This window comes from Pseudomassariella vexata, assembly GCF_002105095.1.
Source record: "Pseudomassariella vexata strain CBS 129021 chromosome Unknown BCR38scaffold_7, whole genome shotgun sequence".
NCBI lineage: Eukaryota > Fungi > Ascomycota > Sordariomycetes > Amphisphaeriales > Pseudomassariaceae > Pseudomassariella > Pseudomassariella vexata.
In genome coordinates, this window is record NW_024467962.1 from 326,848 (window position 1) to 354,845 (window position 27,998).

General features: G+C 50.9%; 8 protein-coding genes across 8 annotated transcripts; 5 read left to right on the top strand and 3 right to left on the bottom strand.

Annotated features, from left to right (window-relative positions):
- Positions 1 to 3,577: 3,577 nt before the first annotated feature.
- On the top strand, positions 3,578 to 5,424 carry BCR38DRAFT_409326 (amino-acid permease inda1; the record flags this gene model as incomplete). Its single annotated transcript, XM_040858361.1, has 3 exons — positions 3,578 to 3,856; positions 3,921 to 3,978; positions 4,040 to 5,424. The coding sequence occupies 3 exons, from the start codon at positions 3,578 to 3,580 to the stop codon at positions 5,422 to 5,424; spliced, it is 1,722 nt and encodes a 573-aa protein (XP_040715326.1).
- Positions 5,425 to 6,732: 1,308 nt separating this feature from the next.
- BCR38DRAFT_433444 (uncharacterized protein) lies at positions 6,733 to 7,777 on the top strand. Its single transcript, XM_040860252.1, has 2 exons — positions 6,733 to 7,008; positions 7,068 to 7,777. The coding sequence occupies exons 1-2, from the start codon at positions 6,740 to 6,742 to the stop codon at positions 7,318 to 7,320; spliced, it is 522 nt and encodes a 173-aa protein (XP_040715327.1). The 5' UTR covers positions 6,733 to 6,739; the 3' UTR covers positions 7,321 to 7,777.
- A 1,459-nt stretch (positions 7,778 to 9,236) lies between these two features.
- On the top strand, positions 9,237 to 12,394 carry BCR38DRAFT_433448 (uncharacterized protein). Its single transcript, XM_040860253.1, has 7 exons — positions 9,237 to 9,570; positions 9,636 to 9,710; positions 9,758 to 10,788; positions 10,839 to 11,181; positions 11,241 to 11,741; positions 11,797 to 11,939; positions 11,998 to 12,394. Exons 1-7 carry the CDS (start codon positions 9,361 to 9,363, stop codon positions 12,167 to 12,169), a joined length of 2,475 nt encoding a protein of 824 aa, XP_040715328.1. The 5' UTR covers positions 9,237 to 9,360; the 3' UTR covers positions 12,170 to 12,394.
- A 2,073-nt stretch (positions 12,395 to 14,467) lies between these two features.
- BCR38DRAFT_202414 (uncharacterized protein) lies at positions 14,468 to 15,854 on the top strand. Its single transcript, XM_040854108.1, has 3 exons — positions 14,468 to 14,681; positions 14,783 to 15,126; positions 15,599 to 15,854. Exons 1-3 carry the CDS (start codon positions 14,669 to 14,671, stop codon positions 15,704 to 15,706), a joined length of 465 nt encoding a protein of 154 aa, XP_040715329.1. The 5' UTR covers positions 14,468 to 14,668; the 3' UTR covers positions 15,707 to 15,854.
- A 262-nt stretch (positions 15,855 to 16,116) lies between these two features.
- On the top strand, positions 16,117 to 18,864 carry BCR38DRAFT_457740 (OPT oligopeptide transporter protein-domain-containing protein; the record flags this gene model as incomplete). Its single annotated transcript, XM_040862072.1, has 4 exons — positions 16,117 to 16,238; positions 16,299 to 16,459; positions 16,519 to 17,049; positions 17,102 to 18,864. 4 exons carry the CDS (start codon positions 16,117 to 16,119, stop codon positions 18,862 to 18,864), a joined length of 2,577 nt encoding a protein of 858 aa, XP_040715330.1.
- A 655-nt stretch (positions 18,865 to 19,519) lies between these two features.
- On the bottom strand, positions 19,520 to 22,189 carry BCR38DRAFT_369087 (fungal-specific transcription factor domain-containing protein). The gene is made up of 3 exons (XM_040857264.1): positions 21,923 to 22,189; positions 21,741 to 21,869; positions 19,520 to 21,680 (listed from the first exon to the last, which is right to left on the bottom strand). The coding sequence occupies exons 1-3, from the start codon at positions 22,042 to 22,044 to the stop codon at positions 19,745 to 19,747; spliced, it is 2,187 nt and encodes a 728-aa protein (XP_040715331.1). The 5' UTR covers positions 22,045 to 22,189; the 3' UTR covers positions 19,520 to 19,744.
- Positions 22,190 to 22,943: 754 nt separating this feature from the next.
- BCR38DRAFT_457742 (cytochrome P450) lies at positions 22,944 to 24,994 on the bottom strand (the record flags this gene model as incomplete). Its single annotated transcript, XM_040862073.1, has 4 exons — positions 22,944 to 23,021; positions 23,288 to 23,643; positions 23,728 to 24,061; positions 24,125 to 24,994. The coding sequence occupies 4 exons, from the start codon at positions 24,992 to 24,994 to the stop codon at positions 22,944 to 22,946; spliced, it is 1,638 nt and encodes a 545-aa protein (XP_040715332.1).
- Positions 24,995 to 26,398: 1,404 nt separating this feature from the next.
- Positions 26,399 to 26,770, bottom strand: BCR38DRAFT_409331 (uncharacterized protein; the record flags this gene model as incomplete). The annotated part of the gene is made up of 1 exon (XM_040858362.1): positions 26,399 to 26,770. One exon carries the CDS (start codon positions 26,768 to 26,770, stop codon positions 26,399 to 26,401), a length of 372 nt encoding a protein of 123 aa, XP_040715333.1.
- Positions 26,771 to 27,998: the final 1,228 nt, after the last annotated feature.

Consider the following 27,998-nt stretch of genomic DNA (forward strand, 5'->3'; position numbering starts at 1 on the left):
ACATTTGTCTTACCGTCACAGTGCCAACTGAACGGGGGGCTCCGTTGGACTTCGACAGGATATCGATTTCCGGATTGAAACTCAGGCCATATGGCGTGGAGAAAGCCCCCCAGTGGAGCGTCCCAAGGGGATAGGTAATACTGTGGGTCTCCATCGTTGCGATAGCTACTAAGTTATGACTGAGGGAAATCTGTCATTATACCGTGATCGCATTATGTCATTAGCCGGGGCTCTGGCCTAGGTGCAAAAGGCTGTGGATAGCCTAACTTTCGGAGGACCACTGTATTGTGGACTTTTACCCCGGAGTCGTTTGGCAAGGATGGAATGGACGGGCATACTGCGACAAAGTGGAGCATTAAGACTACTCCCGATCCTTAAAAGGCAACGAACGTCCTCGTAAATTCGCATGACTCGCGACATCGTACGCGTCCACCACACTCACGTGCCCAGCTTTCCAGCATTAAGCTCACTCGCAACTCACTGAGGAAAAGTGGGTTCCATCTCGTTGGAGCGCGAGCCTGCGGGGAGAGCTAACGCAGGGCCCAAACAATCATACCCGCGACGGGAGCAATGCGGGCACTTCCCGCCCAATGGTCCGAAACCTTATACCTCAGCTTGTCTAGGCCAAACCGCCAGAAAGCGAGCCCATCAACAAAGTCGCACGAGCTGACGGTACCAGTGAGGCCGGCGACAGGAGCCTTATCACCCCGATGTCGCAGGAAGCAGAACGTAGCCCCCCAAGCAACGACGCGTCTAGCCTCGGAGTAGAGCTACGCGACGTGTATGCCGCTGGTGGCGTCAGCCTTGGCGAAAATAGCTGGGCGAGGGTTGCTGTGGTGAGGCCACATCGTATTGGCTCGTGCTGGCCGAGCCGGAGAGTGCGCGGGGCGTAATATGTGTGTGAATGGATTAAGCCAGAGGTAAGGCCGTGACACGAGCGCCGGTGGGGAATAGGCAAAAACTTGCATTATGCTTCTTGATTGTTCGAACCAGATGGTTGGAATTGGGTTGACAGGCCCGGCGACTGTTCAACGTGCCGTGCATCGGAGAAGAGTTCCAGAAATCTTCCAGATTGACATACAAGAGGATCAGCTTTCGGCAGTGGTCTTCTGCGATCCGGTTGGATGTTGTCTAGCTTACACCTTTCACCAGCGCCGCATTATTTTCATGCAGCAGCAAATCAATAACAGGATTTCAACATCTAAGTGGCCCGTTCTTCTACGTTTCTTCTACGTTGTGTGCTTCGGCAAAATTCTATGCAATGCATGTTTGATAGGGATGTTGTACGGAAGGGCATGTGGGGCTTCTAATTTAGTGGCGAATCAAACGCAGCTGGACATGTGATGTTGCAAATGCATCCGATAGCATTGGTGTTCGAGGCGCAAGAGACGCGGATAATTGGTTGATGGCGAAGTCCTACGTAACTTTTTTAAACATCAGGGTCAGGGGCATCTCCTGTGCCGCTGCCGTATGTTACAGAACTGATGATGATGCTAGCTGATCGAGCCATAATCAGGGTAGCGATAGATAGCAGTGTGCATCAAGCGCGGTTCGACTGATAGCTGGCAGCGACCCACTTGTCAGTCATCAAATCATCAAATAGCCGAGTCCACTGATATCGGTTCGTTTTAGCTCCCGCGACTGCTCCACGTTACTGTTGGACTGTTCGAGAGCGGCGTAACTACAAACAACCTCGGGCCCGACGCCAGGCAGAGCCGCGAATAAACGAAATGGGCAGCAACGACAGGGATGATTGAGATTGGCAAACTGCGTGTATTCCTGTTATGTCATAAGGTCCAATCATGTGTCTAGCGTTGCCTTATCCGCTGCGCCCTCAATGTTTTTAACCTTCGAACCCCAAACTAATCTCAACCAATGGACAGCATGGTGAAAGTTGGGATGCTTGCCATGCTTTTCTCGTGTTGAACTCTTCTAGCGCTTTCATACTTTCATTGAGCGAGCGCCTGCTCGTCTGGCACTGGAAGGCGCTCGGCTGCCTGGCCCCCTCGGATACCGTCGCGCAGCGCGCAGTGGCGTTCTCCTAAGCTGACGAAGGATCCGCGATCGTCTTACGTAGCGCGTCGAACCCCAGTCCGTAGAGGGCAGGAAAACTGGAGACAGCTAGCATTAGCTTTGGCTCACGGTACCAAGTATGTCAGCCATTCCGAGTGCGAGACGGAGGCTTGGCGTGCAGTTGGAGATGAAGCTAATGATAGCCGGCTGCACTCCATTTCATCCTATCCCATGACAGAGTGGCATTTTGATGAACCCAAGAATCATCCAGGAAGCCCCGAGGCGCACAGCAAGGCCAGGAAGAGAAGGTCAAGCACATTCCAAGTTTTAGTCGTTGGCTAGGTGGTCTTGGCCAATTGTATTCACGTGAGCTGCCGAGTTGAGGTGGTCAGCAAATCGATAAGTTGTGCCGGGGGATGTAAACGAGAGTGGTAAGGCCCGACTCCAATCCCATCCCCCGGCTTCTGGTGGAGTCCTGGTAGTGCACATTTGACGTTCACCTTATCCTTGATATCTGCAAATAACCTAACTCGTCCAATATCTCGGACTTCCTTAGCTGCTTGAAAACTCTTGCAGATCAGGAGATACTAGCAACGCAGCCGACCAACCACAGGCCATGGCAGCTTTCTTATCTCGGAGTGGCAGTCGTAAGTTGGAGCCAGCTCCACCGATCAAAGCTACTATAGCTTGCTTCCAGAAATATTCCATGCTGGTCCAATATCGAAGAGGATGCAACTGCCTGAAGCGAAACGTGGTGACACCGAGCCGGAAGGGGCAGGCTGAAAGTAGCGCAGAGTGGATAGCTGTGGCTCCTGGAATAGCAGTTTGTGATGCGTTGCGTTTCACGGATGAAATCCTTCGGGGATACAGTGATGCAGTGCGCCTCGCAAGGGTGATGTTACGTACTACAACGACGACGAGTTTGCTGCTCTCCACCAAATAGCCGTACGATTTCCATATGCCGCCAGGCATGGAGTCAACAGAAGAAGAAACCAGACCTTCGACGACGCAGTTGATGGCCGGGCAAAAACAAAAAAAAAGCGTAAGGAATAGCCAGTTAGTTCACCTGGTATTTCGGGAGTCGCGGCCAGGATGTACATCGCACAAATTTGTCGGTCGTCACCCGTTCACCTGCGCTGCCTGGCTATGCTACGTATGTGCCTACCAGGTTAATTATTCGCCTTGGCCGACTCCCTCCATCCCCTCACCCAATTTTATTTTACATCCGTTGGGCACATAACCATCTGGGCATAGCGCGTCCACCCCACCCCCATCCGTTGCATATCCCATACCCGTCGACCCTACCCATGCACATACCCTCCATTGCCTGTGGTCCGTCCCATCAGCAATAAATACCTTCGGGTCGCAGCGCTGCGTTTCCAAGTTTATTTGCTCTCACACACACAGCGCCTGCTCTCTGGCATTCTCACTTTTGGGGGTCTCAACTGGTCGTCTGCTTGTGAAGTGGGATGCGACAAAAGGATCACATTTGAGAAGGTGAACGATACGCATCGCAGAAACCTTTCATCCCGCATCATCCGCGCACCGTCGCGTCGCACCCATCATGGAGAGCAACGGCTCCAAAGACGAGAAGGAGGTCGGCCTGCCTGGCTACTCAGCAGACACGGCGACACCCAACGACCAACAAGAAGGCGCTGTGCGCTCCGACAACTGGCTCACCCGCAATGGCCTCAACCTCGAGTCGTTCAAGAAGCGCGACTACGGTAAGGGCATCGTCGAGCTCGACCGTTCCATGAAGCCCCGCCATCTGCACATGATTGCTATTGGTGGTTCCATTGGCGCGGGGTTTTTCGTCGGTTCAGGCAGCGCTCTGCATACGGGTGTAAGTTGTTGCTGTACTCATCTAGCAATCCTGAGGGTCCCGCGACTGACATGATTGACCACAGGGGCCCGGCTCTCTTCTGATCGATTTCATCATCATCGGTATAATGATGTTCAATGTCGGTGAGCAAACACTGAGTGCACTCTGCCACCCGTCGAATAGCCAAGCTCACAACCGTTCCAGTCTATGCCCTCGGTGAATTAGCTGTCATGTATCCCGTCTCTGGTGGTTTCTACACATTCGCGACCCGCTTCATCGATCCCTCGTGGGGTTTCGCCATGGGTTGGAACTACGTCATGCAGTGGGCTGTTGTCTTGCCACTCGAGCTCACTGTTTGCGGGTTGACCGTAGGATTCTGGAGACAGGACATCAGCGTCGGTGTTTGGATCACTGTCTTCTTCGTGGCCATTCTCATCGTCAATATCTTCGGCACGCTCGGATACGCTGAGGAGGAGTTCTGGGCGTCGGCCCTGAAGCTCTCGGCTACCGTCATCTTCATCATCATTGCCTTCATCCTCGTCCTCGGCGGCGGCCCTGAAAATGGCTTGTATGGTGAATACTGGGGAGCCCGGCTTTGGCACGATCCTGGCGCCTTCAACAATGGCTTCAAGGGGTTCTGCTCCGTCTTCGTCACGGCTGCTTTCGCCTTCAGCGGAACCGAGCTCGTTGGTCTTGCCGCTGCCGAGGCCCACAATCCCGTCAAGTCGCTCCCCGGTGCCATCAAGCAGGTCTTCTGGCGTATCACCCTCTTCTACATCCTCGGTCTGCTCTTCGTTGGGCTGTTGGTCAACAGCGAGGATGAGAGACTTCTCGGCGCCAACCCGTACGCTGATGGCGCTTCGCCCTTCGTGCTTGCGGTCAAGGATGCTGGGCTCAAGGGTTTTGACAGTTTTATGAATGTCATCATCTTGGTTTCGGTGCTTTCCATCGGTGTCTCGGCTGTGTACGGTGGTAGCCGCACCCTGACTGCTCTGGCGCAGCAGGGCTACGCTCCCAAGATCTTCACATACGTCGATCGCTCCGGTCGTCCGCTCTTCTCTGTTGGCATCATCATCGCCTTTGGTCTCCTCGGCTACGTCAACTTGAACGCAGATGGCGACACCGTCTTTGACTGGCTTCTCGCCCTTTCGGGGCTGGCTGCTCTCTTTACCTGGGGATCCATTTGCTTGTCGCACATTCGCTTCCGAAAGGCTTGGGCATACCACGGCCATAGTGTCGATGAGATTCCGTTCAAAGCCGTCGGTGGTGTCTACGGCTCGTATCTGGGTCTTTTCCTCATCGCGATCGTCATTTTGGCCCAGTTTTACGTCGCTATTGCTCCAATTGGCCAGGAGGAAATGACAACCGCAGATCGCGCCACCAACTTCTTTCAGCAGATGCTGGCTCTGCCCGTTGTTATGGTCTTTTGGATTGCTGGCTACCTATGGAAGCGTACTGGGTGGCTACGCACCCACCAGATGGATGTTGACACCGGCCGTCGTGAACTGGACTGGGACGAGATCAACGCTTACCGCGCCGAGCTTGCGGCACAGCCCGCGTGGAAGCGCATCCTGCACACATTGTTCTGATTGTGCTGTTGGGTCGAACGTATTTCAAGTCGTCGGACACTTCGAGATCCGAGATGTTGGATAATAACGATATCATGTATCAAATCTATAAAAGGTCCCACCCGGGGACAGGAAAGTTGGGTTTTGCTTGTGATATACCACTTTGATCAGATTTCTGTTCGACTATTTCAGGACTTTCGTGTAGTGTTGTATCGATGTGTTTAGGCGTGTATCTTGCGCCATAGAGAGACGATCAATCCTATCCCGGTCCCACATATGCGCGCCCTTTACGCTAGTATAACGCGCCAACAAGACGGCGCTGGTGATGAAAATGTGGACGGATGCGATCCCGTTGGATCTTGAAGTAAGCGGATCACAACTGCAAATTCGCAAGAGTGCTAACGTCAACTCAACCTGGCAACTTCGAAGCTTGTCATGAGATAGTTAGTGCCACATATTGTTATAGTCGCCACAGATGTCGCAAACAAATAAGGTAAACTGATTCTGCCTGGTTCTAATGGGGATAGTCCTTGCTACCTCTAGATTACGTCCTTCATTAGAACTCACCGCCACACACTTTTATCCAGTTCGGGGGCCGGCAGGGTATATAGGGCCTTTATAGATCATCAAGGAGTTCCGGTCGTCCCCGCCATCGCCGGCGGTGCCGTCTTTCCACTTCTCCTTTCCAGTGTAGTTCTCCACAAAGTCCCCAACCCTGACTTTCACAGCCGAAGTATATGTGTTCTCAACATCTTGAGGCTTGCACCTGAGGCCTGTACCTGAGGCCACCAAAGCCCTACAATATAAAAGCTAGATAGATATCAGCGCCTCTTCCTTAATTTGATGACCCAATATCGTGCCCATGCAACCACTGGGGCCAGAATAAGCATAAATATCAAATCCGCATTGATCCCATGCCACAGAGTATATACGGCTTCTTAAGCCATGTTCGCCAAGCGGCACTGTCGAGATCCTGGACACTCAATATACCAACACGCTCGCGGTGCTGCATACGTATTGGTACTTCTGGGGGCTACGTGACAAAACGGACAACTCAAAACTAAGAAAAAAAGCTGAGTCCTCGGCAGGCTCATTACTCGGCCTGTTGCCAGTGGAATCAACCCCAATACCCGCGCTGTAACGCTTTGGTGTGGTTTACCCGCAAATGTACAGTCTCGACCGGGCCGAGCCGCACATGATGTCGGTGTTAGCCGCTCGCAACTACTCCCCTTTTGGCCGTGCCACGACTAGTTCTTGCAGTCCCCACATGACACATTCCAGTTCCCCTTATTGTGACATTGCTTATCCCCGTTAGCCCGGTTTGGAAGACATCCACATGGCACAGGTGAGACGCAACCACCGACCAATTCAATCCATATCTACTACTTCAACCTCCAGTAACCTAAGCACAGGCATCCGAATCTCACGCCTACATGAGCTCGACACAGGACTAGTTTGCAGTGCAGTATTGAACAATCGACATCATGGGAAAGCGTTCTCTTCGGAGGCAGCAGCGATTCCCGGTTGGGGCCTGGGACACTCGGTATGTTGCGCGGTGCGTGCTATGTCTCGGATCCTTCCCATATCGCAATGTCCCGGCCCCAGGTACGGCCCTGACTATAAACTTTGCTAATGTTGCCATCGCCATCCTGATTCAGCAACAGGAACAGGCCGCTTGGTCCATTGGGACCGAAAGCGGAGTCTCTCAATCTCCTGAGCACCAGATCAAAGCGCTACGTACCCTGTGGTTCCAAAGCCTGCAGGAGCATGGCCCCGATATGGAAAGTGACGTGGAGCAAGGTACCAGGGCCGACGATGACGACGAACATGTTCTGCAGGTTTACAACCATGTGTCCTAACACAACAACTTGCGCCCCATGTCCAATTCAACAAGAGTTATGTTCTTCTCTCCCATAGTACCGCTTTCGGAACTCCCATCATCCAAGTCACGCTATTATGGCGACATATTCCCCAGAGATCAGGCCCGGGAGCTAATCAAATTCTGGCTCGCCAGAAAGCTATGCGAGTTCGGGAACGGGCCCGAAAGGCTTTTCGAAGAGAAGCTGCAGCTCGAAGCGGTTACTCAGCAGTTTCTAAACGCCTTTCTTGGATGCAAAAATGCGCGAGGTAGAACGCAACTAGAGATTTGCAGAGACGAGTCCGAAGCCGTTCAGTGGGCTCTACAGTCGGGGCTCGGGGCTGGGAGCTTCACCTTGAGAGGCCACGTCGTCTATTTTTGGGCGGAGGCGGTGGGTCTTGTGTTCGAAGATAACTAGCAGTTGTCCGAGGAGGTCGATAGACTATACTACACAATCATTTCCATAGATAATCCTCCAATGTAAGATAGATCGCAAATAATTATGCAAATCACCACAATGTCTCAATCAGTATTATTCACAATAACCACCCTCAATCAATTCATACTAATTCACGCACCAGACCTTCTCGCTGCAAAAAGCCATACGCCCACCCCCTCATTGTAACCGCAGGAGCGGCCGGTGCAGTTTGCCAACTCGGGTAGCAAGACTGGCACGCCCCTGTCTCCCTGGCTCTCGGCGCATTCCTGGGCGTCTTGAATGCGATCATTAGTATGGGCACCGTGTTCCTGGCATGGCACGTCGCCGTCATTGCGAGACTCCTTCCAACGGCGCAGGAATCGTTGCGCGTCATCAGCAGTTTGACATGATTCGCGCTCTTATCGGACTCCTCGCCATCATTTCCATTACCACTTCGGCTTTACTGTCACGGAACACACTGAAGAGGGTGCTGATGTGGGCAGTCGCCTTTGTTTGGTGGTCTATTGGGTTGGCCGTGGTTCCGAGGCAGCAGTTAATCATCGGGTGCAGGTGGATAGGGTAGATATGTCTCATGAGCCTGGCCCAAGCGATCTTGAAGACCTAAACTTTGATTTCTTTGGTAGAGTTTGATCTGGCTATTCTCGGTACTCATATACTCTGGTCAGAAGTTAGATGCAGCATAGCAATGGTGGTGGATTCATGGGCGGTGTATTGGATAATGTATATGCGCATCCATATTTCTTTACAGCACCGAGTTCCTAACTATGTGGGTTGATCTCGGCAGCTCCTGAACCGAGAACGAAGGCATTAGCTAAATTGTTTGGAGTTTATTCTAAGTCTTGTTTCGAAGCTACAGTCCTAAGCCTACCAAGAAATCAGGTGCAGTGACATATATCCTCAGGCATCCAGATTGGTGTGCAAGGCTGACGTTGGAGAGAGGCAATTCTCCGGACCCGGGCTAGACCCGGCCTTCCCAATCTGGTCGTCCACAATGGCGGCGTCAAGACTTCCATCTGAATACCATTTCCAATTCTCGTTCCAGGATGCCTACGGCATTCCTGACTGTTACTGGCCTGGCCCCCGAGCCAGCTCGTCTTCTTGGAATGTTTCCCCTTTCCCCGCCCAGCCCAACCAGCTTGCCCCCCAAGCCTCCACCACCACCAGACCTCATTGCTTTTGCCCTGATTCTCTCTCCGTTGTTTCTCCCTTTACTAGCGGGCCCTCGGATCCACGTTGCCTGCTGATAGAAATGGACCACTGGCGATGGGCGGCATGCAGAACTATGGAGTACTACCCTACGAGCGAGGTCGAGGCAACATCAGGAACATAAAAGCGAAATGTAAGGAGGGACAGATTTTAACTGCATCAACTATCCCAAGTTTCGTGTGCTGTCTATACTTGCCAGACACCGTTTTCGATGGAACGGACCAGGATGGCAGGGTCGGGTCGGGTCGGGTCCCGTGAAGGAGGAAGTTAGTGGGGTGATCAGGATTCAGGGGTTACGCCCCACCCCACCCTTCTTATCTCTCTCTTATCGCCGCATATTCTTAAGCTTCCCTCAGGAGCTCGTAATCATCCGACGACACCCGCGTTCATTCCATGTTCCACCTGGTGTTCCAGCAGCCGCAGCTCCAGCACCGATAGCAAACTAACTGAAATCATGGCTGCACTTGGTCTCGGGTTGAAGGTCGCCTTCTACTTTCACCCTTGTGGTCTTTTCGCTTCCTTGTTCCTCTCGCAACTGATCCGCTACCGCTACGGGACTGTCGATAATGGAACCGCCACGGCCGACCAAAAGAAGGTCGAGAAGGTTCAACGCTTCTATGCAAAGCTCATATGGGCCCTTCAACTACTTTTGGTCCCTTTAATGGCATGTCAAATCCACAACCCCCCGAATGGATGCCCCACAAGTGCTAACGCCCCTGGCCATCTCAGCTAGCCAGCATTGTCCTGGTAGCTTCTAATGCGCTTACCAACGAGGGCGTCAATTTCCCCCATAGCGCATACCTGGTTCGCAACCGACGCCCCTCTCCTTACGGGCACTACTAACTTTCCAGGCATCCCACATTGGGGTCTTGCTCTATTTCCTGGCTGGTCTGCTGCCTGACCCAGATGGTCCCTGGACGCCAACCGTCCCTCATTGCCACGCATGGGTCGTCGGTGTGCTCCTAGAGATTGTCATCTCGGCTGTGTTCATCGCGGAGCAGCCCTTGATTCAAGTACCGAAGGGGCTTCTCGATAGCCTGTGCGGGTTGAGCTTGGCCCGAATCGTCGTACTTGTGCTCATGATCACACTGTTGGTTCGCAGGCAGTACGAGTTGAGAAACCCGGAAAAAGGGTCGGCCGGTGAACAGGAGTCCCTGCTTGGAAACACCGATGCATCTGCGAACGGCTATGGTGCCGCCAACACCAACGGCAATGCGACCAAGCGCGAAGTTAAGAAGCCCCGTGATCCTCAGCGGTCCGGCTGGTTCGACTACATTGCGGGATTCCGAATTCTGTTCCCCTACCTGTGGCCTGCCGACTCGCGCCTGCATCAAGCCACCGTGGTTGTTTGTCTGATTCTTTTGATCGCTCAGAGGGTTATCAACTTCTATGTTCCCATCCAGCTTGGCGTGCTTGTTGACTCTTTGGGATACGGTCGCGTACCGTACAAGGAGATCGTTCTCTACGTCGTTTTCCGAGGCCTTCAGGGTCAACAGGGCGCCATCGGCGCCGCTCGCTCCGTTCTCTGGATACCGGTATCTCAGTCTCTGTTCCGACGGCTGTCCTGCGCAGCATTCGAGCATGTTTTGGGGCTGTCGATGGATTTCCATCTGAGCAAGCGCATCGGCGAAGTGACCAGTGCCCTCAGCCGCGGCAGTGCCATGAACACATTCTTGGAGAATTTCGTGTTCCAGGTTTTTCCCATGATCTTCGACATCTTCGTGGCGGCTGTCTATTTCTTCATCAGCTATGACGCTTTCTACACTGTCGTTGTCTTGACCATTATGTGGTCATATATCTTTCTCACCATGTATATGGCCAAGTACAGAGGGAGACAGAGGAGGGATATGACGACCAAGAGCCGCGACATGGAAGCTGCCAAGTAAGCCAACCGAGCCTTATTCCAATTTTCATCCGCTGACTTTGACACAGGACGGATGCCATCATGGCCTACGAGACTGTGCAGCACAATTGTGCGGTAAAATCTGAGACAGACCGGTTCAGGGGACATGTGACGACATATCAAAAAGCTGAACGTTTGGTGTTATGGTCTTTGAATTTGCTAAACTTGACCCAGAGCTCAGTATTCACTCTTGGAACTGCACTGATCGTTGCCTTGTCGGCCTACAAGATATCCATCGGACAGCAGAGCATTAGCGGATTCGTCACGCTCATCACTTACTTTACACAGCTTCAAGCCCCGTTGAACTTCTTCGGGACGTATTACACGATGCTCCAGAACAATCTGATCGAGGCGGAACGGATGCTTGATCTGGTGAGCCGACGACCTTCCTGTCTACTTTCATGCAGCACGATGAAACTAAACTAGTCCAGATGAATGAGACCTCGGGAATTGTTGAAAAGCCCGACGCCGTCGAGCTCCCAGCTGCACAAGGTGAAGTCAAATTCAACGATGTCAAATTTTCCTATCAAGGAAAGGAACCAGCCATAGGCGGCATCAGCTTCACTGTTCTACCCGGAACCAAGACTGCCATCGTCGGAGAGTCTGGCAGCGGAAAATCGACGTGTCTGAAGCTCCTGTTCCGGTTCTATGACGTGAACAGTGGTTCAATCACAGTTGACGGCCACGACATTCGAGACCTCAAGGTTGATAGTCTGCGCAGGCAGATTGGAGTCGTGCCGCAGGACACTGTCCTTTTCAACGCTACGATCATGTACAACTTGCTCTACGCTAATCCCAAAGCGTCCGAAGCCGATGTGTTTGAGGCGTGCAAGGCAGCAAACATTCACAACCGCATATTGGCTTTCCCAGACGGCTACGATACGAAGGTCGGCGAGCGAGGCTTGAAGTTGTCAGGTGGCGAACGTCAACGGGCAAGTCGACGCTCAGCAGTAAGATAACTTTACCGTGCTAACATGTGTCGTCTAGGTTGCTATTGCCAGAGCAATCCTGAAAGACTCGCGCATTCTCCTCCTGGACGAGGCCACGGCCTCACTGGACTCCAGCACCGAGAGAATCATTCAAGACGCATTGGAAAAGGTCACGACCGGAAGAACTACGGTCACCATAGCGTAAGCATTACAAGCAGACATGTGATATGATGAAATCATTTGCTGACGAGACCTCCAGGCACCGTCTGTCAACTATCACCAACTCGGATCAGATTATCGTGCTTCACAAGGGGCAAGTGGTCGAGCGTGGTACTCACTCGGAGCTGTTGAGCCTCCGAGGAAGCTATTTTGCCATGTGGGAGAAGCAGACGACCACTGATCGGGAGGTTGCGGAAACTCCGAAGGAATAATATTGGGTTGGATTAGATTAGAGTGTGTGAAGTATAAAGGATGTTTTGATAGAATGTTCTACAGGCCGCAGACTGGTGTAGAATAGCGTTTGTATGATAGTGTACGTCAAGGCATAGCGATGGCCGATGATACAAACAGACCGCCGTTTCGAATCCCAAGTTTGTGGTCGTCTTATGTGACGCAGGGCATCGTCATTGATTATTGTAATTCGACTGGATAATTTCTACCTCTACACCTGAAGTCTCATATTCTTGGGGTTAAGTTAGAGCTAACGTCCAGCGTTAACGTCCATGATCGCAGGGCATATTAGCCATGCGGGGCGCATGCGCACTAGAAGACCACATGTTGTCGTCACCGTTGGGAGAAACCTCGGTATTGTTAGACACACTTGGACAAAATGGATTCATCGCCTCAGATTAGATCTACATATAGAAATTTCTTTGATAGAGAACTTCTTGAACACAGCGACGGTCACCCGTTAGTTATAGTTACCTTCCCTAGCACCTAGTCTAGCACAACTTTATAGCGGAATTAAAGCGATTATGTTAGGCAACCTTGGTGGGCTTTGCCAAGACCACCAAGGTTACCACGTGACTTAGCCCTTCGGGACTAAGTCCAACCTTCGTGCTCCATAGGACTAGATAGAATGTCATGCTTTTACAACCTCACAAATCTTTGACCACCTTTGCGTGTAACAGATTAGAAGGCCCTACCCATAGGCTAGCTTCAATATGTCGAATATCACGTGTGTCCAATCGAGTAGTCAGAAGTGCGTAAGATTGTATATGAATGAGGTGTATTGTTCTCTGTGTTCTCTGTTCTCGCGAACTCCCGTTGCTCTGTCTTTTATAGATTCTTTAGAACATGTCGGAGGTACATCGTTCAGGTGTCTAACCCCTAAGTGGACAGTAACTTTGGTGTTACTTTTGGGAAAGGGGTTCCTTTCGCCTTCTGAACTTTAAGTGACAATAGTCTTCTCCAGTGCCATATCATTTCTGAACCTAGGAACCAGGTGCCATATCTGACACAATATACCTTTATAGTTATATCTCGAGCGTTAATAGTATGATGCCGTATTTGTACGCCGACTTAGCATATAGATTCAAGGTTTTGAAGCGCGTTAGATACGGCTTTTCCACTCAGCTAAATTATCTGGAAAATAATGGTAGTTTACTATTTATTTATTCAGAAAATATACTTAAACAGAAAGGGAGGTATCGCGCTGGGATAAATGAGAGGGATTAATACTCTAAATAGAGGTGCATTTTAAGAGGAGATTACAGTTAGTGTTGAAACTGAAGCAGGCAGCTTATGCAGTGTGGAAGTCATACCGTGCTGATTAAGGCACTGAGGTCCAATTGACTAGAAGCTATCACCCACTTGTAAGTTAACCAGCTTAGAAGGAGTTCTGCCCTAGATTCCCTTTTCAAGAGAAGTCAGAGTCTTGAACGTGCGACTCCGGAGGAGTCTTCCCGTCATGACTGCGTCTTGCCTTCCATCTCAACCGCAGCAACAACCTCCCATCGGAGCTGTTAACCATGGAAGTCACCACCGTGTTTTTCCAACAGTTCGTATATTTAGGGACTCATCGGGGGCCGTTAGGCAATTCTTCCCTGTCTACCTTCGTAGTACTATATAGTCCCTACTACTAGGGATCTGATAATAAGTAGTAAAACTGTATCTTTCTTACGTAGTTGACCTTTAACTAGGAAAGTAACTGCAATGCTTTGTACTTACAGAGTGATCGTGACCCCATGGGGGGTTACCGTGTAGCTATAGATAAGATAAGATAAGAGCGATAAAAGAGCTCTGCCAGGCCAGAATAGCTGACCTGGTCAACCTTTCCTACTACAAGAATTCACACCCCATATGCACCTGCATCACAGTAGCATCTTCTCTAACCTGTGCATGACCGCTTTCTCTCTTATATTCGACGGAATTATGGGCTGTGGGTGGCCACTGCGTAGAATCGTCCGCAATACCCACCCATGACTGATGGCCGCGGCCCATGAATCAAGCGCGAAGAGGTTATGAGTCGGAAGGACATCCCCGAAATGTTGGCCAGGATGCACGTCGGTGCAACGCAGCACAGGCATACCTTGTTGGAGCGGAGCGTGCTCCCAGGATTTACTGATTGCGAACGCAGGAATCCTTGTCAAGGTTCTACACAATTACGACGTTTTAGGGCCCACCATCTAATAATGGCCGACCCGCGGTGATTGGTGTTGTTACTTATGAGGGATTAGTGTCAGAACTCTATCTTCTGTGCCAAGCCGCAGTGTTACTGTATCCTAGATGAACCGTTGTCACCTTCCTCATCTAAGACAAGTTGCGCTCGAGCCAATCGAACGACGTCCGTTGCTGTATTGCCTGCGATTCATTACGCACGTTCGATGCTGTTCCGTGGACAGTGCGGTGGAGAAGTTGGAAACTGAAGGCATAAGTCGCTCACAACTCTATGCCAACCAGATCATCTAAGAGGAGTGAGCTCGTAACATATGATACTCATCAGTTTAGTATACACCCTACCTAGACCTTGGTAGTATCTCTGATCTATACGGGGCCTCACAACAGAATTGCAAAGCTTTTGCTTACTTATCTATCTACCTCAGGTTATTTTTTGGAGCAGGTCAAGTGGAGGAAGCACCTACCAAATGAGCTCCTAGTTAAATTAGTTCCCTGCGATGAAACATCAAGATATGGGCCTTGGCAATTCAAGCTCCATGACTCAGCATCAATCTCCCGCAGTTATCGTGCTTTGCCTACATATGCGATTCAAGGAAGACTTCGATTGCGACTCATCACTTCAACGCGCAGCCGGATATATCCACAGTCAACTGAACCAAGTCTGCGGCCGATCAAGTGGCGATACTCACGATGTCCGCTGGGACAGCATTGCGGCATCTGCAATACGCAGAGTTTCTCATCTTACTTTGTCAAATTTGCCTCCCCTGCGGTATGTACGATGGGCAGATATGATTCGATCTCCAAATTCGCTTCTCTTCCGAGCTGGTGGACGGCTTGAACTCCATAACGCCAATCAGTGCTAATGGCTCGGTATTCGTGGTGCCGCATATTTCCCAGGATATCCCCTGGAAATTGTTAATAGTGGATCAGGTCGGCATGGTCACCATCCGGCTTTATATTGAGCATTGTTCGCTGATTGGGCCTTCCCGGGACCCAGATCCTGAAGGATAGTTCTTGGCCTCTAGGGATGTTGGCGATTATCCGCTTACTACGGTATCAGGCCAAAGTTTTCACCCCCTTGACAAGTACCAGTGGACCACTGTCAAGGTAACACTATACTGATTCTTGCCTAGCCTACTCATGGTAACGAAAAGGTACTTCCACCTCTGATTCCAACTTGCTGTTAACGCGTCCTAATTATCGTGTATTCAGCAACTACAATGGGGACTAACACCTTCCAGAAGCGGATCGCCAACGAATTCGAACCCTATATTTCGACGGTGGTAAATCGAAAGCCGAAATTCACACTACTACAACGTTTTCTCTTAATCATATTCAGACAGCTATGAAGGTCCCTTCAAGCCAGGTAGCGAAGAGTTGGCGCGTGCCTAGGTGGGGCACGGTACAAACACGCAATAGAAAACTTACCCATGATACCATAGTGTGCGACGTTGACGATGGCGGATACGGACTGCCCTATTCGGCACTCCATGCCGCAGTGCCATGGCACTATGATGTGGTGGTAAGCGTTCCTGGGTCTCGCCCGGTGGATAGACTCGCAGATGGCATTCGGAACTGTCTATCCCACATTCTACTCGATTTCTGATGGAGAACGCCAAGGCGGCCGGAAGGCTTACGATAAGGAATGACACGGCAAGCGATATTAAAAGTCCCATGTTTCCGTCCGAAACAAAGTTTTGGGGCGCCTGTTCTCATCACACGAAACCTGGTTGACTGTCGTGCTCGCCAAGTCGCTACTATGGCCGACCACGAGATCAACAACGCTGCCTCTACGACTGGAGTGGAGAAGAAGACTTCTTCGGACAGAGATTCTTCCCAGAACAACGACGTCGAGCTGCCGCTTGATGCTCATGTTGGGGCGTGAGTTGCTCATTCAGCAAAAAGCTCAGTAGCCGGTCACTGACTGACTGGGGAGTACAGGGACCTTAATGTTACCGAAGATGATTTGCTCGAGGCCAAGGAGTTGGCTGGCAGATTAACCCTCGAGGAAATCAGGCCACTGCTGGAAAAGGTGCTCATCATCCATGAGCATGACCCCAACTTTCCGTGGAGCATCATTCAGAGGATCAAAGCCTTCCTCGGTGAGTAGCTAGCACCCAGGCACCGGGGTCCCCACTCCTGAATGTTAACATCTCGGTAGGCAATGATGCCGTTTTCGACAACCCCGAGAAGCACGCTGTGCTCATCGAGGAGATGAAGCTCGAGGCCGCTCTGATCACCGTCAACAGCCCCTACAGCGAGGTGCGCGCCGTGGTGGACAATCACGACGATGTCAACACCCCCTGTGGTACTATTCGGGCCTGGATCATTGGCGCCTTCTTCGCCACCGTACTCGCATTCATCAACCAGCTCTTTTCCATTCGCCAGCCAGCTATCACCGTCCAGGCCAATGTGGCCCAGTTGCTCGCTTACCCCATCGGCAAGTTTTGCGAGAAGACCCTCCCTGATATAGGGTTTACCCTGGGGGGAATTCGTCACAGCTTGAACCCCGGAAAGTTCTCCAAGAAGGAGCACATGCTTATTACCATCATGGCGAATGTCTCGTGGAACTATCCTTATACGAACAATATAATCTGGAGCCAGTATCTTCCGACGTTCTACAACCAGAGCTACGCCGGCCAATTTGCCTACCAGATTCTGATTGCACTCGCTACGAACTTCATTGGTTACGGCAAGTAAAGCCTCTGCCCCTCTTCTTGGGCTCTAAACTAACTTGAATCCAGGAATGGCCGGTATCATCCGAAGATTCCTCGTGTACCCATCGTACTGCGTGTGGCCTGCGTCGCTGGTCACTATTGCTCTGAACTCTGCGTTCCACAACGAGAAGAACACCGATGTGGCAAGTCCATTCGGCAAAGTCTTCACAATGACACGCATTCGCTTCTTCGTGCTCTCGTTCGCGGCCATGTTTATTTATTTTTGGTTCCCCAACTTCATCTTCACCGCCTTGTCGGCTTTCAGCTGGATGTCCTGGATCGCCCCCAATAACTTGAACCTCAACACCATCACGGGCTTCAATAACGGCCTGGGCTTCAACCCCTGGCCAACTTTCGACTGGAATATCCTACTCTTCGACGGCACGGATCCCTTGATGGTTCCCTTCTTTAGCACCTTCAACAAGTTCATGGGCGCGTTCTTGTCCGGCTTCGTCGTCATGGCCATATGGTACAAAAATGCGTACAGCACCGCCTACCTACCCATCAACTCCAACCGCATCTTCGACAACACGGGCAGCCTCTACAACGTCTCCAAAGCTATCAACTCCAAGGGCCTCTTCGACGCTTCCAGTTACGAGGCGTACTCGCCCCCTTTTCTTTCTGCGGGTAATCTGGTGATTTATTTGTTTTTCTTCGGCATTTATTCTGCCACCGTTTCATACGCATACATCTACCACCGCCACGAAATTGCCATGGGCTTCCGCAATCTCTTCAATAGTTTCCGCAAGAACAAGGACGCTAGCGAGGGGCAGTACTCCGACGTGCACAACCGCCTTATGGCTAAGTACAAGGAGGTCCCCGAGTGGTGGTACACCATTGTGCTCGTGGTCGCCATCGCATTCGGATGCGCCGGTATTGCGGGCTGGGAAACCTACACAAGCCCGGGCGTCGTCTTCTACGGCCTCGCGCTGTGCGCCTTGTTCGTCATCCCCATCGGCATTATCAAGGCCATGACGGGGATAGAGGTCACGCTCAACGTGTTGGCTGAATTCATTGGCGGATCTTGGGTCCAGGGCAATGCGCTGGGGATGAACTTCTTCAAGTCCTTCGGGTACGTGTGCTGCGCGCACGCTATCTGGTTTTCCAATGACTTGAAGCTGGCGCACTACGTCAAGATTCCGCCCCGACAGACCTTCACCGCGCAGATGGTCGGAACTTTTATTTCGACCTTTGTTTGTGTCGGAGTGCTTAATTTCCAGATGAACCAGATCCCGGGAGTCTGCACCGTCGATGCGCCGAACCGATTTACCTGTCCGGGAATTAACACATTCTTTACTGCCTCCGTCCTCTGGGGTACGGTGGGACCCGTAAAAGTTTTCGGAAAAGGGGGCCTGTACACACCCCTACTCGTTGGCTTCCCGCTCGGCTTTATCGTCCCCATCATCTTCTACTACGTCCAGAAGAAGTACCAGAAGCCGTGGCTGCGCCAGGTGCACCCGGTCGCCATCTTTTACGGCGCGATAACATGGGCTCCATACAATCTCTCGTACATCTGGCCTGCCGTGCCCATTGCGTGGTACTCCTGGGTCCATCTCAAGAGCAAGTATTTGGGTTTCTGGTCAAAGTACAACTTTGTCCTTTCGGCCTCGTTTAGTAGTGCGATCGCCATTGCGGCCATCATCATATTCTTCTCGCTGCAGTGGACGGGCGTGGAGCTCAGTTGGTGGGGTAATGATGTCGTTTCCCAGGGCTGCGAGGGAACTGCATGTACATTGATGACGCTGAATGAGGGAGAATACTTTGGGCCTAGGCTTGGAACATTCCACTGAGTTGGTGGATGTTCGGGAGGGATGTAAGTGCCGGGACGTTGGTTTGTGGTGCGATGATGCGATTAATAATGCCGCCATGTAGGGCTTGACGCTCGCTCAGACAATACTGAGATTACAGTGACGTCTTAATGAAATTACTATCTGAATCTATCCAACATGGCCCAGTCCAGTCCATGTGGCATCATGTTATGTTCTTTCAAATAAAGGTACACGTAATATGCTCTAAATCTCTCCTGTGCTCGTGACGTCAATGGCCCTTCATGCTTCCATTTATAGGCCTTTGGCCCCGCGAAGCGTCCCTCCAACATCGCCCACGTTCCTTTTCAGATGGCCGGCTCTATTCAGCGTTCCCTGCTGGCGCGCCTGGCATAACGGGTCCCCAATGACATTTTTCTCACTGGTCAAGGTACTGCTACAATTTATGCAAGATTGAGGCTTGCTAAATCATGCCTGTCTAGGAGACAAGTAAATGATATCCTGATTAACATGTCTCACCGAGCATTTGATTTGTTGGCCGCACTGAATAACATGCTTTAAGTCAACATCGTTTTCGGGACATCCTCGAGGCGTTGGCAACTGAGCTGTGTGTGTGTTCAGAGCCAAGTACTTATATTCTTGGCAACCCTTCCAATGAAGCAGCATATGATCGTCTTGCATATGCTTTGGTCGAACTGGAAATATCCCTTGGGCGCGTAATCTTCTCTGCTCTTCACTTGAGAAATGCCAGTATAGTTACCGATCTTTGCTGCGACGCAATTTGTCCAGAGACCAAGACCAAAATCATTAATTCGAACTTTAGCTACACCGTACGAAAAGAACCAATCAAATATGGAGGAACTCTATGTGTTCTGTGTTGACACCATTGTGACGATACACCACATCATATTAGATCGTTGAATCGCCGTGATACGTTCACTGGATAGCCCATCATCACATTCGGCTGATCCATATCCGCTACAGTTGTCGACGCCGTCCCCACTTGTCCAAACGCATTGAACAAGTCCATGAGATCATTTCCTATGTCGTACATATCCGGCACCGAAGCGCAAAGCTCTGAGCTGAGGTCAATCTCTGTACCGTCAAAGGTTGTCTGCATGGCGGTTTGGCTTTGGTCCCAATCCTTAGGTTGGCTATCAGAAAACTGCTCATGTGGCGACTGGCTGGAGATGTTGACTGATGCGTGTCGATCATCTATCCGCCCAGCTTGGTCCCTTTCCCAGCTCCACTTTGATCTGAGAGTCTTTACAGCTGGTAACAAGCCTCGAATGCTCCTCCACAACCTCTTACTCGCAGCACTCTCCCGTGAAAATCCACGGACCAACTCGACCGTGGACGAGAAGCTGTCGCGGCAAGGCTCGCTGAAGAGGTCGGGGGCATGACACACTGCGAGCAACATAACTGCCAGGGCGCTCAGGAGAAAGTGGTTGAAGACCACCTGCTGGCGACGGTAGATGTCACTCGTCTTGGCTAGGTCCACAAGCACCTGAATCGAGTCTTTGGCAACTTCCACAACAAGCTGGGCGCTGTCGGTGTCTGAGTAAATCTGGGCCGTTGACAAGACATGATGGCGGTACAATAGTGTCCGTATGTAGTTCCCGCGGAGATATAGCAAGGCCCTCAATCGACGAAGTGTGCGTGGCTCGCTGGAGAGCGCTAGACCAGGCCGCGGGTGGCGAAATTGGAGGTCGGTTGGTATGCTTGAGATCCAGTTCTGGGTCAGATACTCAAGATACTGGACCTGGTGCCTGGGAATCTCGTTTGAGGGTGATTCCAAGGGCGGCAAAGCACCCCAAATGTTGGAGCACAGTCGGCCATACCTGATTAGACAGCGAAGATACTGAAAGTCTGGTGCAGGCTGTGGTAATTGCGGATCGATGTCGCCGTCGACGAGGGCAAAGGATAGGCCCGTCCCAAAACTCCACCTCCGGTCGAGGACATAGACACACCAGAAAGTTCTGTTGGCCTGGGCCCGGTCCTCAGCATTGTTGAAGTTATCTATAAGTGTTCGCTTGCGATGCAGTCCCATCTCAAGGGTCATCCGAGCAGCCATCCCAATGGTCCTCCATGCGAACAACTCCTCATCACACTGGAAGTAGTAGATGCTCAGGATGGTGAGCACTTGGATGTCTCTCAAGTCAACGGCTGATTCACGGGCAAGGTGCCACGTGCCGCACTCGATTGAGTCAACGAGTTTCTGACTGAGCTCGTTCTTGCCTTGTGCCTCGAGAACGATGCTCGTAGCCAGTACGATCTTTACGATCTTTACTATGCACATATCCTTCTGACCAATGCTTCCCATCGCTGCCAGATTTGCCTCGCCATCGCCTTGATGCACCGCTTCGAACACCCAATTAATTTTCGAAGTTAGGGTATCAACATCGATGACGGGGTATACGGTCAGGAGCCCCTCCTGGTAGACATCTATGAGCCGCAGGATCTCCCTGCGCGGAATGGAAAGCAGGGGGTCACCCCCATCGCCCGCATGGGAAGATTCATGCGGCTCTGGCGTTGAAGCTCTGGAGGTGGGCGTACTGGTGGCGAGCGTCGCGTCGGTAGAGATGCCCATCTGGATGAGTGCTGTCTTCACCATGCGCAAGCTGAAGTCGGGTCTAGTGTGTCCGACGAACTGAGGCTCCTTTGGGGGCGAGATTAAAGAGCCCGTCGTTACCGGATACCTGCGACCCTCGGATGGACTGCACATCGACGAAAACTCTCGACCAACTTTGTCAGTGAGTTCCTTTAGACTACTGGCCAAGACGGAGACTTCTTGACGGAGCTGCTCCACCTCTCTGGTATATCTATCAGAGTCGAAACCACTGTCGAGCAATCAAGTAAGTCACGGAATGAAAGGGGTGTGTTTCTTGATTGCTGCTCACTCTCGTAGTCCTGAGAAAGGTGGCGGTGTGCCGGCGTATATACACACTGTGTTGGTCGCCTGGCATCGCTGGCATTGTCTTCGACCCGAATTTCGATTGCATTTCAACTTGCGCTTCTTACATTCGTTGCTTTCCCCGATTCAGCCGATTCCAAACATGAGCGGAGGTATCCGTCGACTCACCAAGCCATAGGAGTATACTTTGCACGTTTGGAACGCGTTGGGCCTGCCCCGCTAGACTGACCGGGTCGTTTCTGAGGCTGCCGTGGACTGGCATCGTTGTCGACTTTTTCATGTTCTGCCATCGGCAATGTCTGGAAATGGAAGTCGTTGTCTCCAGTCCCGCTTGAAAACGTGGAGAGGAACAAATACGGAGCAAGGATCTGTGCATGGGTTTTCTGCAACCGGCGATGGATGCTGCTGGGCGACCGGGATATACCGAAATGCCTCTCCTCAGAGTTGTCAGTGCAGTGCAAAGATCTAAGACTAACTCAAATACCGCGAGTTCATTTGGCTCACGTGACATGTTGCATACGTAGTAGCACGAGTACGATATCTTGGCGTCCAAGAACGTGTCCTACGAAAACGAATTTAGGAAGATTCCTAGATGTGTCTTATATGCTGTATTCAATAGAATAGGAAAGACCCTGTCAAGGATACAAGCTTGGAACTTCGCTAAGTTAACTACGATTTGTAACATTCATCATTGATATAGTGATCCTACTAGATTGTATTCATTTATCGATCGCGTCTACCATTGTCGCAATGATCCATTAGTCGAGATAATTCTCAAAATACAGTATCATGACCCCCTGATGGACCGTCTTAGCAAACGCCTTCAAGTTCGCGTATGTCTCGCACTTCTCATCATAGTAGACCATGCCCTCCTTGGACGCAAATACGTGTATCCCTGTGCCCTTTGATACGGATGACAAATAAGTATTTACATCAATTATATCGACATGCGGATGCACCCTGGATCATCAGCGAGACCGCAGCGCTTGCGGAAGCGTCACCTCGGTAGAACCACAAATGACATCACGATCGTACATGAGCGTCCATAATACCACGGCATACAAGCATACTATCTCTAGTTGCTATTCGTGATAAATTCTTTCACGCATGAAGCTGGGTCAATGGCACTTACCAATGCCAACAGCGGGTTCTTCGGAATTGGAAGAGTTCCGAGAGGGGTTGAATGCCCTCATGATGGGATAATGGATTGAGACTTGCAGCAATCCGCAATCATACATACCACTGTCAACATTAATAACGATTTTGTCTTACAGATTTATAGAATTTACCGCAAGTTAAGACGAATGTCGAACTGGCGAATGTTTCTCGCGTTGGAAGTATAGCTCTCACGGCTTATTGAGGTACAAGAAACCCACAAACAAACTATTACGTATTCTGTCAAGCCTGTTCTGGGCACTAATCGGTTGTCAATTCCTAAATAAAATGGCAAGAATAAAAAAGAGAAAAGAGAGTGAAGTCCCGTGCCCAACAATGCCACCCCCATGTCACGCCCTCAGCGCTCTAACGACGCACCTTGACCGAAGTCATGGGCAGCCTCCCATGCACCTCCTCCGCCGTCCTCGACTCCTTAATAGCGCTGTCCAAAACCTCCGGCTCCCTAGGAACGAATAACGCCCGATACGGCTTAGGCATAGCGACAAGACTCGTCGGATCCGCATTACCCTTTATGGGATCCGTCTCCACCTCGTCGTGCTTTTGGACGCGAAAGCTGTTCAGAAGCCGCATGTACGTAAGGTACACCTCGCGGTTGGCAAGGAGCGAGCCGGCGCACATGCGGTAGCCCATGCCGTAAGAAAACATGGGGGCGTCTGGCTGTTCGAGGAAGCGCTCAGGGCGGAAAACTTCGGGGTCGGACCAGATTTTATCGTCTGGGCATGTACGTGGTTAGCGTCTGACAAAGAGCGAAGGGAGATAAGACTCGATTGAGTCAAAAGAAAAGGAAAGAGCCTTACCCATGTTGCAAGCCCATGAGTTGAGGAATATGATGGACCCCTTGGGGATAACGACGTTGTTGTAGACAATGTCTTTGATGTTGACTTTGGGCAGCGCAAGTCGAAGCACTGTGAAGTACCGAAGCGACTCTCGAACCAAGGCAACTATGTATGCACACTGCTGGTCGTCTTTTGGGTCGCACAGGGGCTGCTTATCAGAGTAGAATTTGCGTATCTCTTTCAGTGCCTTGTCCTGGATATCTGGACGGTTGGCTAACAGACCGCAGAACCACGCCACTTGAGTGGTGATGGTATCGAGTCCTCCTGATAGCATCGTGAGACTAATTGAGGTCAACTAGAATATGGTATTAGTTTGAAGTCTATCAGAAAGGAAGCATTGGATAGGCGTGGCTCTGACCTCTTCCTGGTTCAACTTCGCATCCTTATCGTTGATAACATTGGCTTGTATACAGGGACTATATTTACCGGCCGCCATACGCCCATCAAGTTCGGCATTTAAGTCGTCCAGGTACCTGCTCCTTCGATCTCGTGCGTCCCTCGCCTTGGCCGAGTGCAAGTTGATGGGATTCATTCGGAGTAAAGGAACGTAGTCTTGCAAATTTCCAGTTGTGGACCGAAAGCGGCTGATCTCCTCCTCGACGTGGGTAATCTCATGAAACAGATCTGATTTCTGGCTATCCATCCTCACGCCCCAGTTAAGCGTGAGGGCTAGCGAAAGTGACAGCCGCTGGATCATGGGCATGGGGTCCACGGGCCTTTCCCCTCCTTTTCCATACTCGAGCAGCTCCTTGATAAAGTCACGCGTCTCGACATCAAGATGTTCCACGTACGATTGCACCGACGGCCGGTTGAGCGCCGAAGCTGCGCCCTTTCTGCGCCGCTTCAGAGAGTCGCTGTAAGGCGAAGTCCCAATGGTGGTACCGGCCGTGTTGGACAGCACCTTGTGGAAAGTGTAGAACTCCGGGCGCGAGGTGATGGCCTGATTGCTGAAGATCTTTTTCGCCGCTGACGCTGAATTGACTAACACTACGGGGATGTTGCCCAGCTGGATCTGGTACACATCGCCGTACTTTCGGGCCCATTGTCGGTACGTCTCGGCTGCATTGGTGCGGATATCCCAAAGATTGCCAATCACGGGCAGACCCCGCGGGCCTGGTAGCTTAGGTATTCGCGCTTGACTGCGTATGAATTCGTTGGTAATAAGGTAGATGATAGGTATGATAACAGCGATGACCAGTGTTGTTGCGATGGTGTGAGTTATCAGCATCCACTGAGCCTCAAGGATGAGTTGTGAGAAGGCCATTAGCGTTTTAAAACGGATGAGTATGTCGTAGGTAATGCTTGTTGAAGGGTAATCTCACGCCTCAGACACACATACCCCTGGTATTCTAGAGCTTTGGTTACGTTAATGTCGATGCCCTCCTACCTCCACATTGGCTTCTCTGTGACAGTATCTCCGCTTTGTCCTACTTACTGCAAATTGCTGTTTCTGCAGATAAGCGCGTAACAGAGAGAAGCCGTTAATTCCAATGTCGGAATTTCCGGGGAATAGCTGACAAGGTTTCTTCCCCAGATTTCCCCGCACTTCAGAGCTGCATTTGATGCTCCTAGTTCTAGTTCCACTGTTGAAGTTTCCGAGTTGAATTAGCCCGAGCCTCGAGTCTCGCGGTACTTACAAGCTGCGTCACACATGGGTACGCTTATATTCCATCTCAAACAGAGACTGAGTCAAATCCAAGTGCCCGTTAATAACAATTCATGTAGTATAAGTGGTGGCACATGTGGAAGAACCCGATATCAAGTGTACGTCCAATATTTCCGGGCGCCTTTAAGTGCTGCTTGAGCATGTAATTACCATCATTCGCACCCGCTCCAAAAACATGCTCTGGTGACACACCACATCGTATCTGCGTGCAATTTGTGGATGTGCACTTGTTTGGTTCGGGAACCATTTCTGGTACGGAGGGTACGTCTGGGAGTATCATTGAACAAACGCGAAGCGGTAAGCACGCGAGGAAGATCAACGGCGGGCAGGACCGCAGGTTCGTGCAAGATGGGTATATCGTCATTGTACGGGGCGCTGCTGAGGATTTAGGACCGGGGCTGGTAGGATTTGGGTAGTTTGGTTCCGATCTTGCCTGCTGTAGAGTATCCATAGATTTCCAAGGAAACATGTTTCCCCAAAAATTGTCTCAATAAGTCTTAAGTTGGTCGTGCTTCTGTGCAAGAACTTTACTTGATTGAAGCGGCCGAGGAGCTATTGCCATATGAACAGGACCGAAAAATGCTACAAACCGACTGAAGTCTGCCCATTAGTGTAGAAAGTCAACAAGAATGGATGGGTGTGGATACCGAATGCTGGTAAAGGGGCTATACACCGCCCCTAGCTCAGCAGCACACGATTATCAGAGTGAGAATCAAGCCAATATTCACCGGCTAACATTGACGTAGATTTAACATCCGTACTGCCTCTATTGACCTTGTTGCAAATGAGTCGGAACTCCATGAGTCATGTCGTTGAGTTCTCTTTAGAGTTCGTGGCTTCAGCCTTCGACTCAGGTACAACGCAGTAGTCACGGATCGAGTTCAAAATCTCTCCAGCTTGCTATCTCATACAACAAAGTTCAAAAAATACTCTAGAAAAGAAAGAAAAAAGCATAGGCCGACCTAGTTACGTCACTATGTATTCCCCATTCTTCGCGTTGGCATTTCGTTCCATACCTTCTTCCGGGCTGCTGATGTTCTTCTTCATCATGAGACAAACAACTGCAATCAATCCCCATGCCACCTTTAGATCCAGACCCGTTCTGCCGCCTACCGTTTCAATCCAACGTCTTGTACGACTTCGGAAACCCCTCCTAGACCAAAGGCCTCGCCATCTGATCCAACGGCCATGTCTTCGTCTCCCGTATCGACTCGCTCGAGGTGGTGCAAGTCGATCCTGCCAGCTCCTTGGACCGATAAAAATCGCGTCATGGGGCGTATCTGAGTACGTGGGCATTCTTGGCATCTCTGAGACAACTGAAAACGTCTTGTAAGCCATCACGGCCGCCTTTGTTGACAAAAGCTTCGTCAAGATCGGTGGTATGAACTCCATCTAGGAAATCGACATGCGAATCTTTGATATGCCGTCCGACGACGGGTCCGTAATTGCGAACGTAATCGTCGCCAAGATTTTCGACGTGAATGATGCGGGTTTCCTCCTCAACAGATGACGACGCTTGACGATGAGAATGATCTCGCCTCCGATATGGACAACGGCGTGGTGTACAAGGTCAACTTTGCGCATGGGACTTACAGTGTTGCCGTTGATGACCCCTTTTTGAAGTTTCGATCATTTTGGGCCCACGCCTCACATCGGTGTAAATGGCATCAACACCAAGGGTTTGTACCTTTACTGAAGGAACACCAATGGTTCGTCGCTCAACAGGGTACTGCTTGATTCTGCCGGATCTGCGGTAGGCCAATCCTGCGCCTTGGCGCACAACGTGCTTAGGCCCGACCACTTTGTGTTTAGGGCCGATAGGGTGGTATTCATCTTTTAGAGCCAGAAGCACTAGCTGACTGCCCTGTATCCTGGCGCTTGGAAGCTCGGGTCATTGTGGGGAGGAATAGCTCGACGACTTTGGCAGGTGCGACGTCTGGACACTTTGGTACATTGGGAACTGAGTTATATTTTGTATCCTGCTATGGATGGGGGTAAGCTTGCGTCTTTCCGCGAGAGAGTAGAAGATACTACTAACAGCTGACAGGGTTTTCGTTGCCTGTTAACGGGACTGTAAAAATTGCCGGGACAAAACTGTCCATTGACACGTCCTATATATTTGGATAAGATGGGAGCTCGCGTATGGTGGAAACGCGCATGCTCCCTTGTATGAAAGGAGATGCACATGTCAGATCTCAATATCCTGACATTGACACCTCAAGGTACGAAGAAAAGGAGGACCAAAGAAAAAGGACCCCGCTGGGAAGTCATCAACTTATAACTTTTGTTTTCTTTCTAAAATTCCCCCCATCGAACGTTTTTGCGCTTGTTCCCGATTAGCTGTCTTGCTGCGGCAGTAATCTCAGAATATCACATTATTTACTTGGTACCGTATATGTGTAGAGTGACATTTATGATACGATATGACGAAATGCGCCTGTTTCTCTGTAACATGGCCCTATTAGACTATGCAGACCGCGGAGGCGATTGGAACGGTACTGAGGTTGTGGGTATAGCTATGAGTGCAGGTATTGCTTCAACCAGACGAAAGAACCCTACGGTTGGG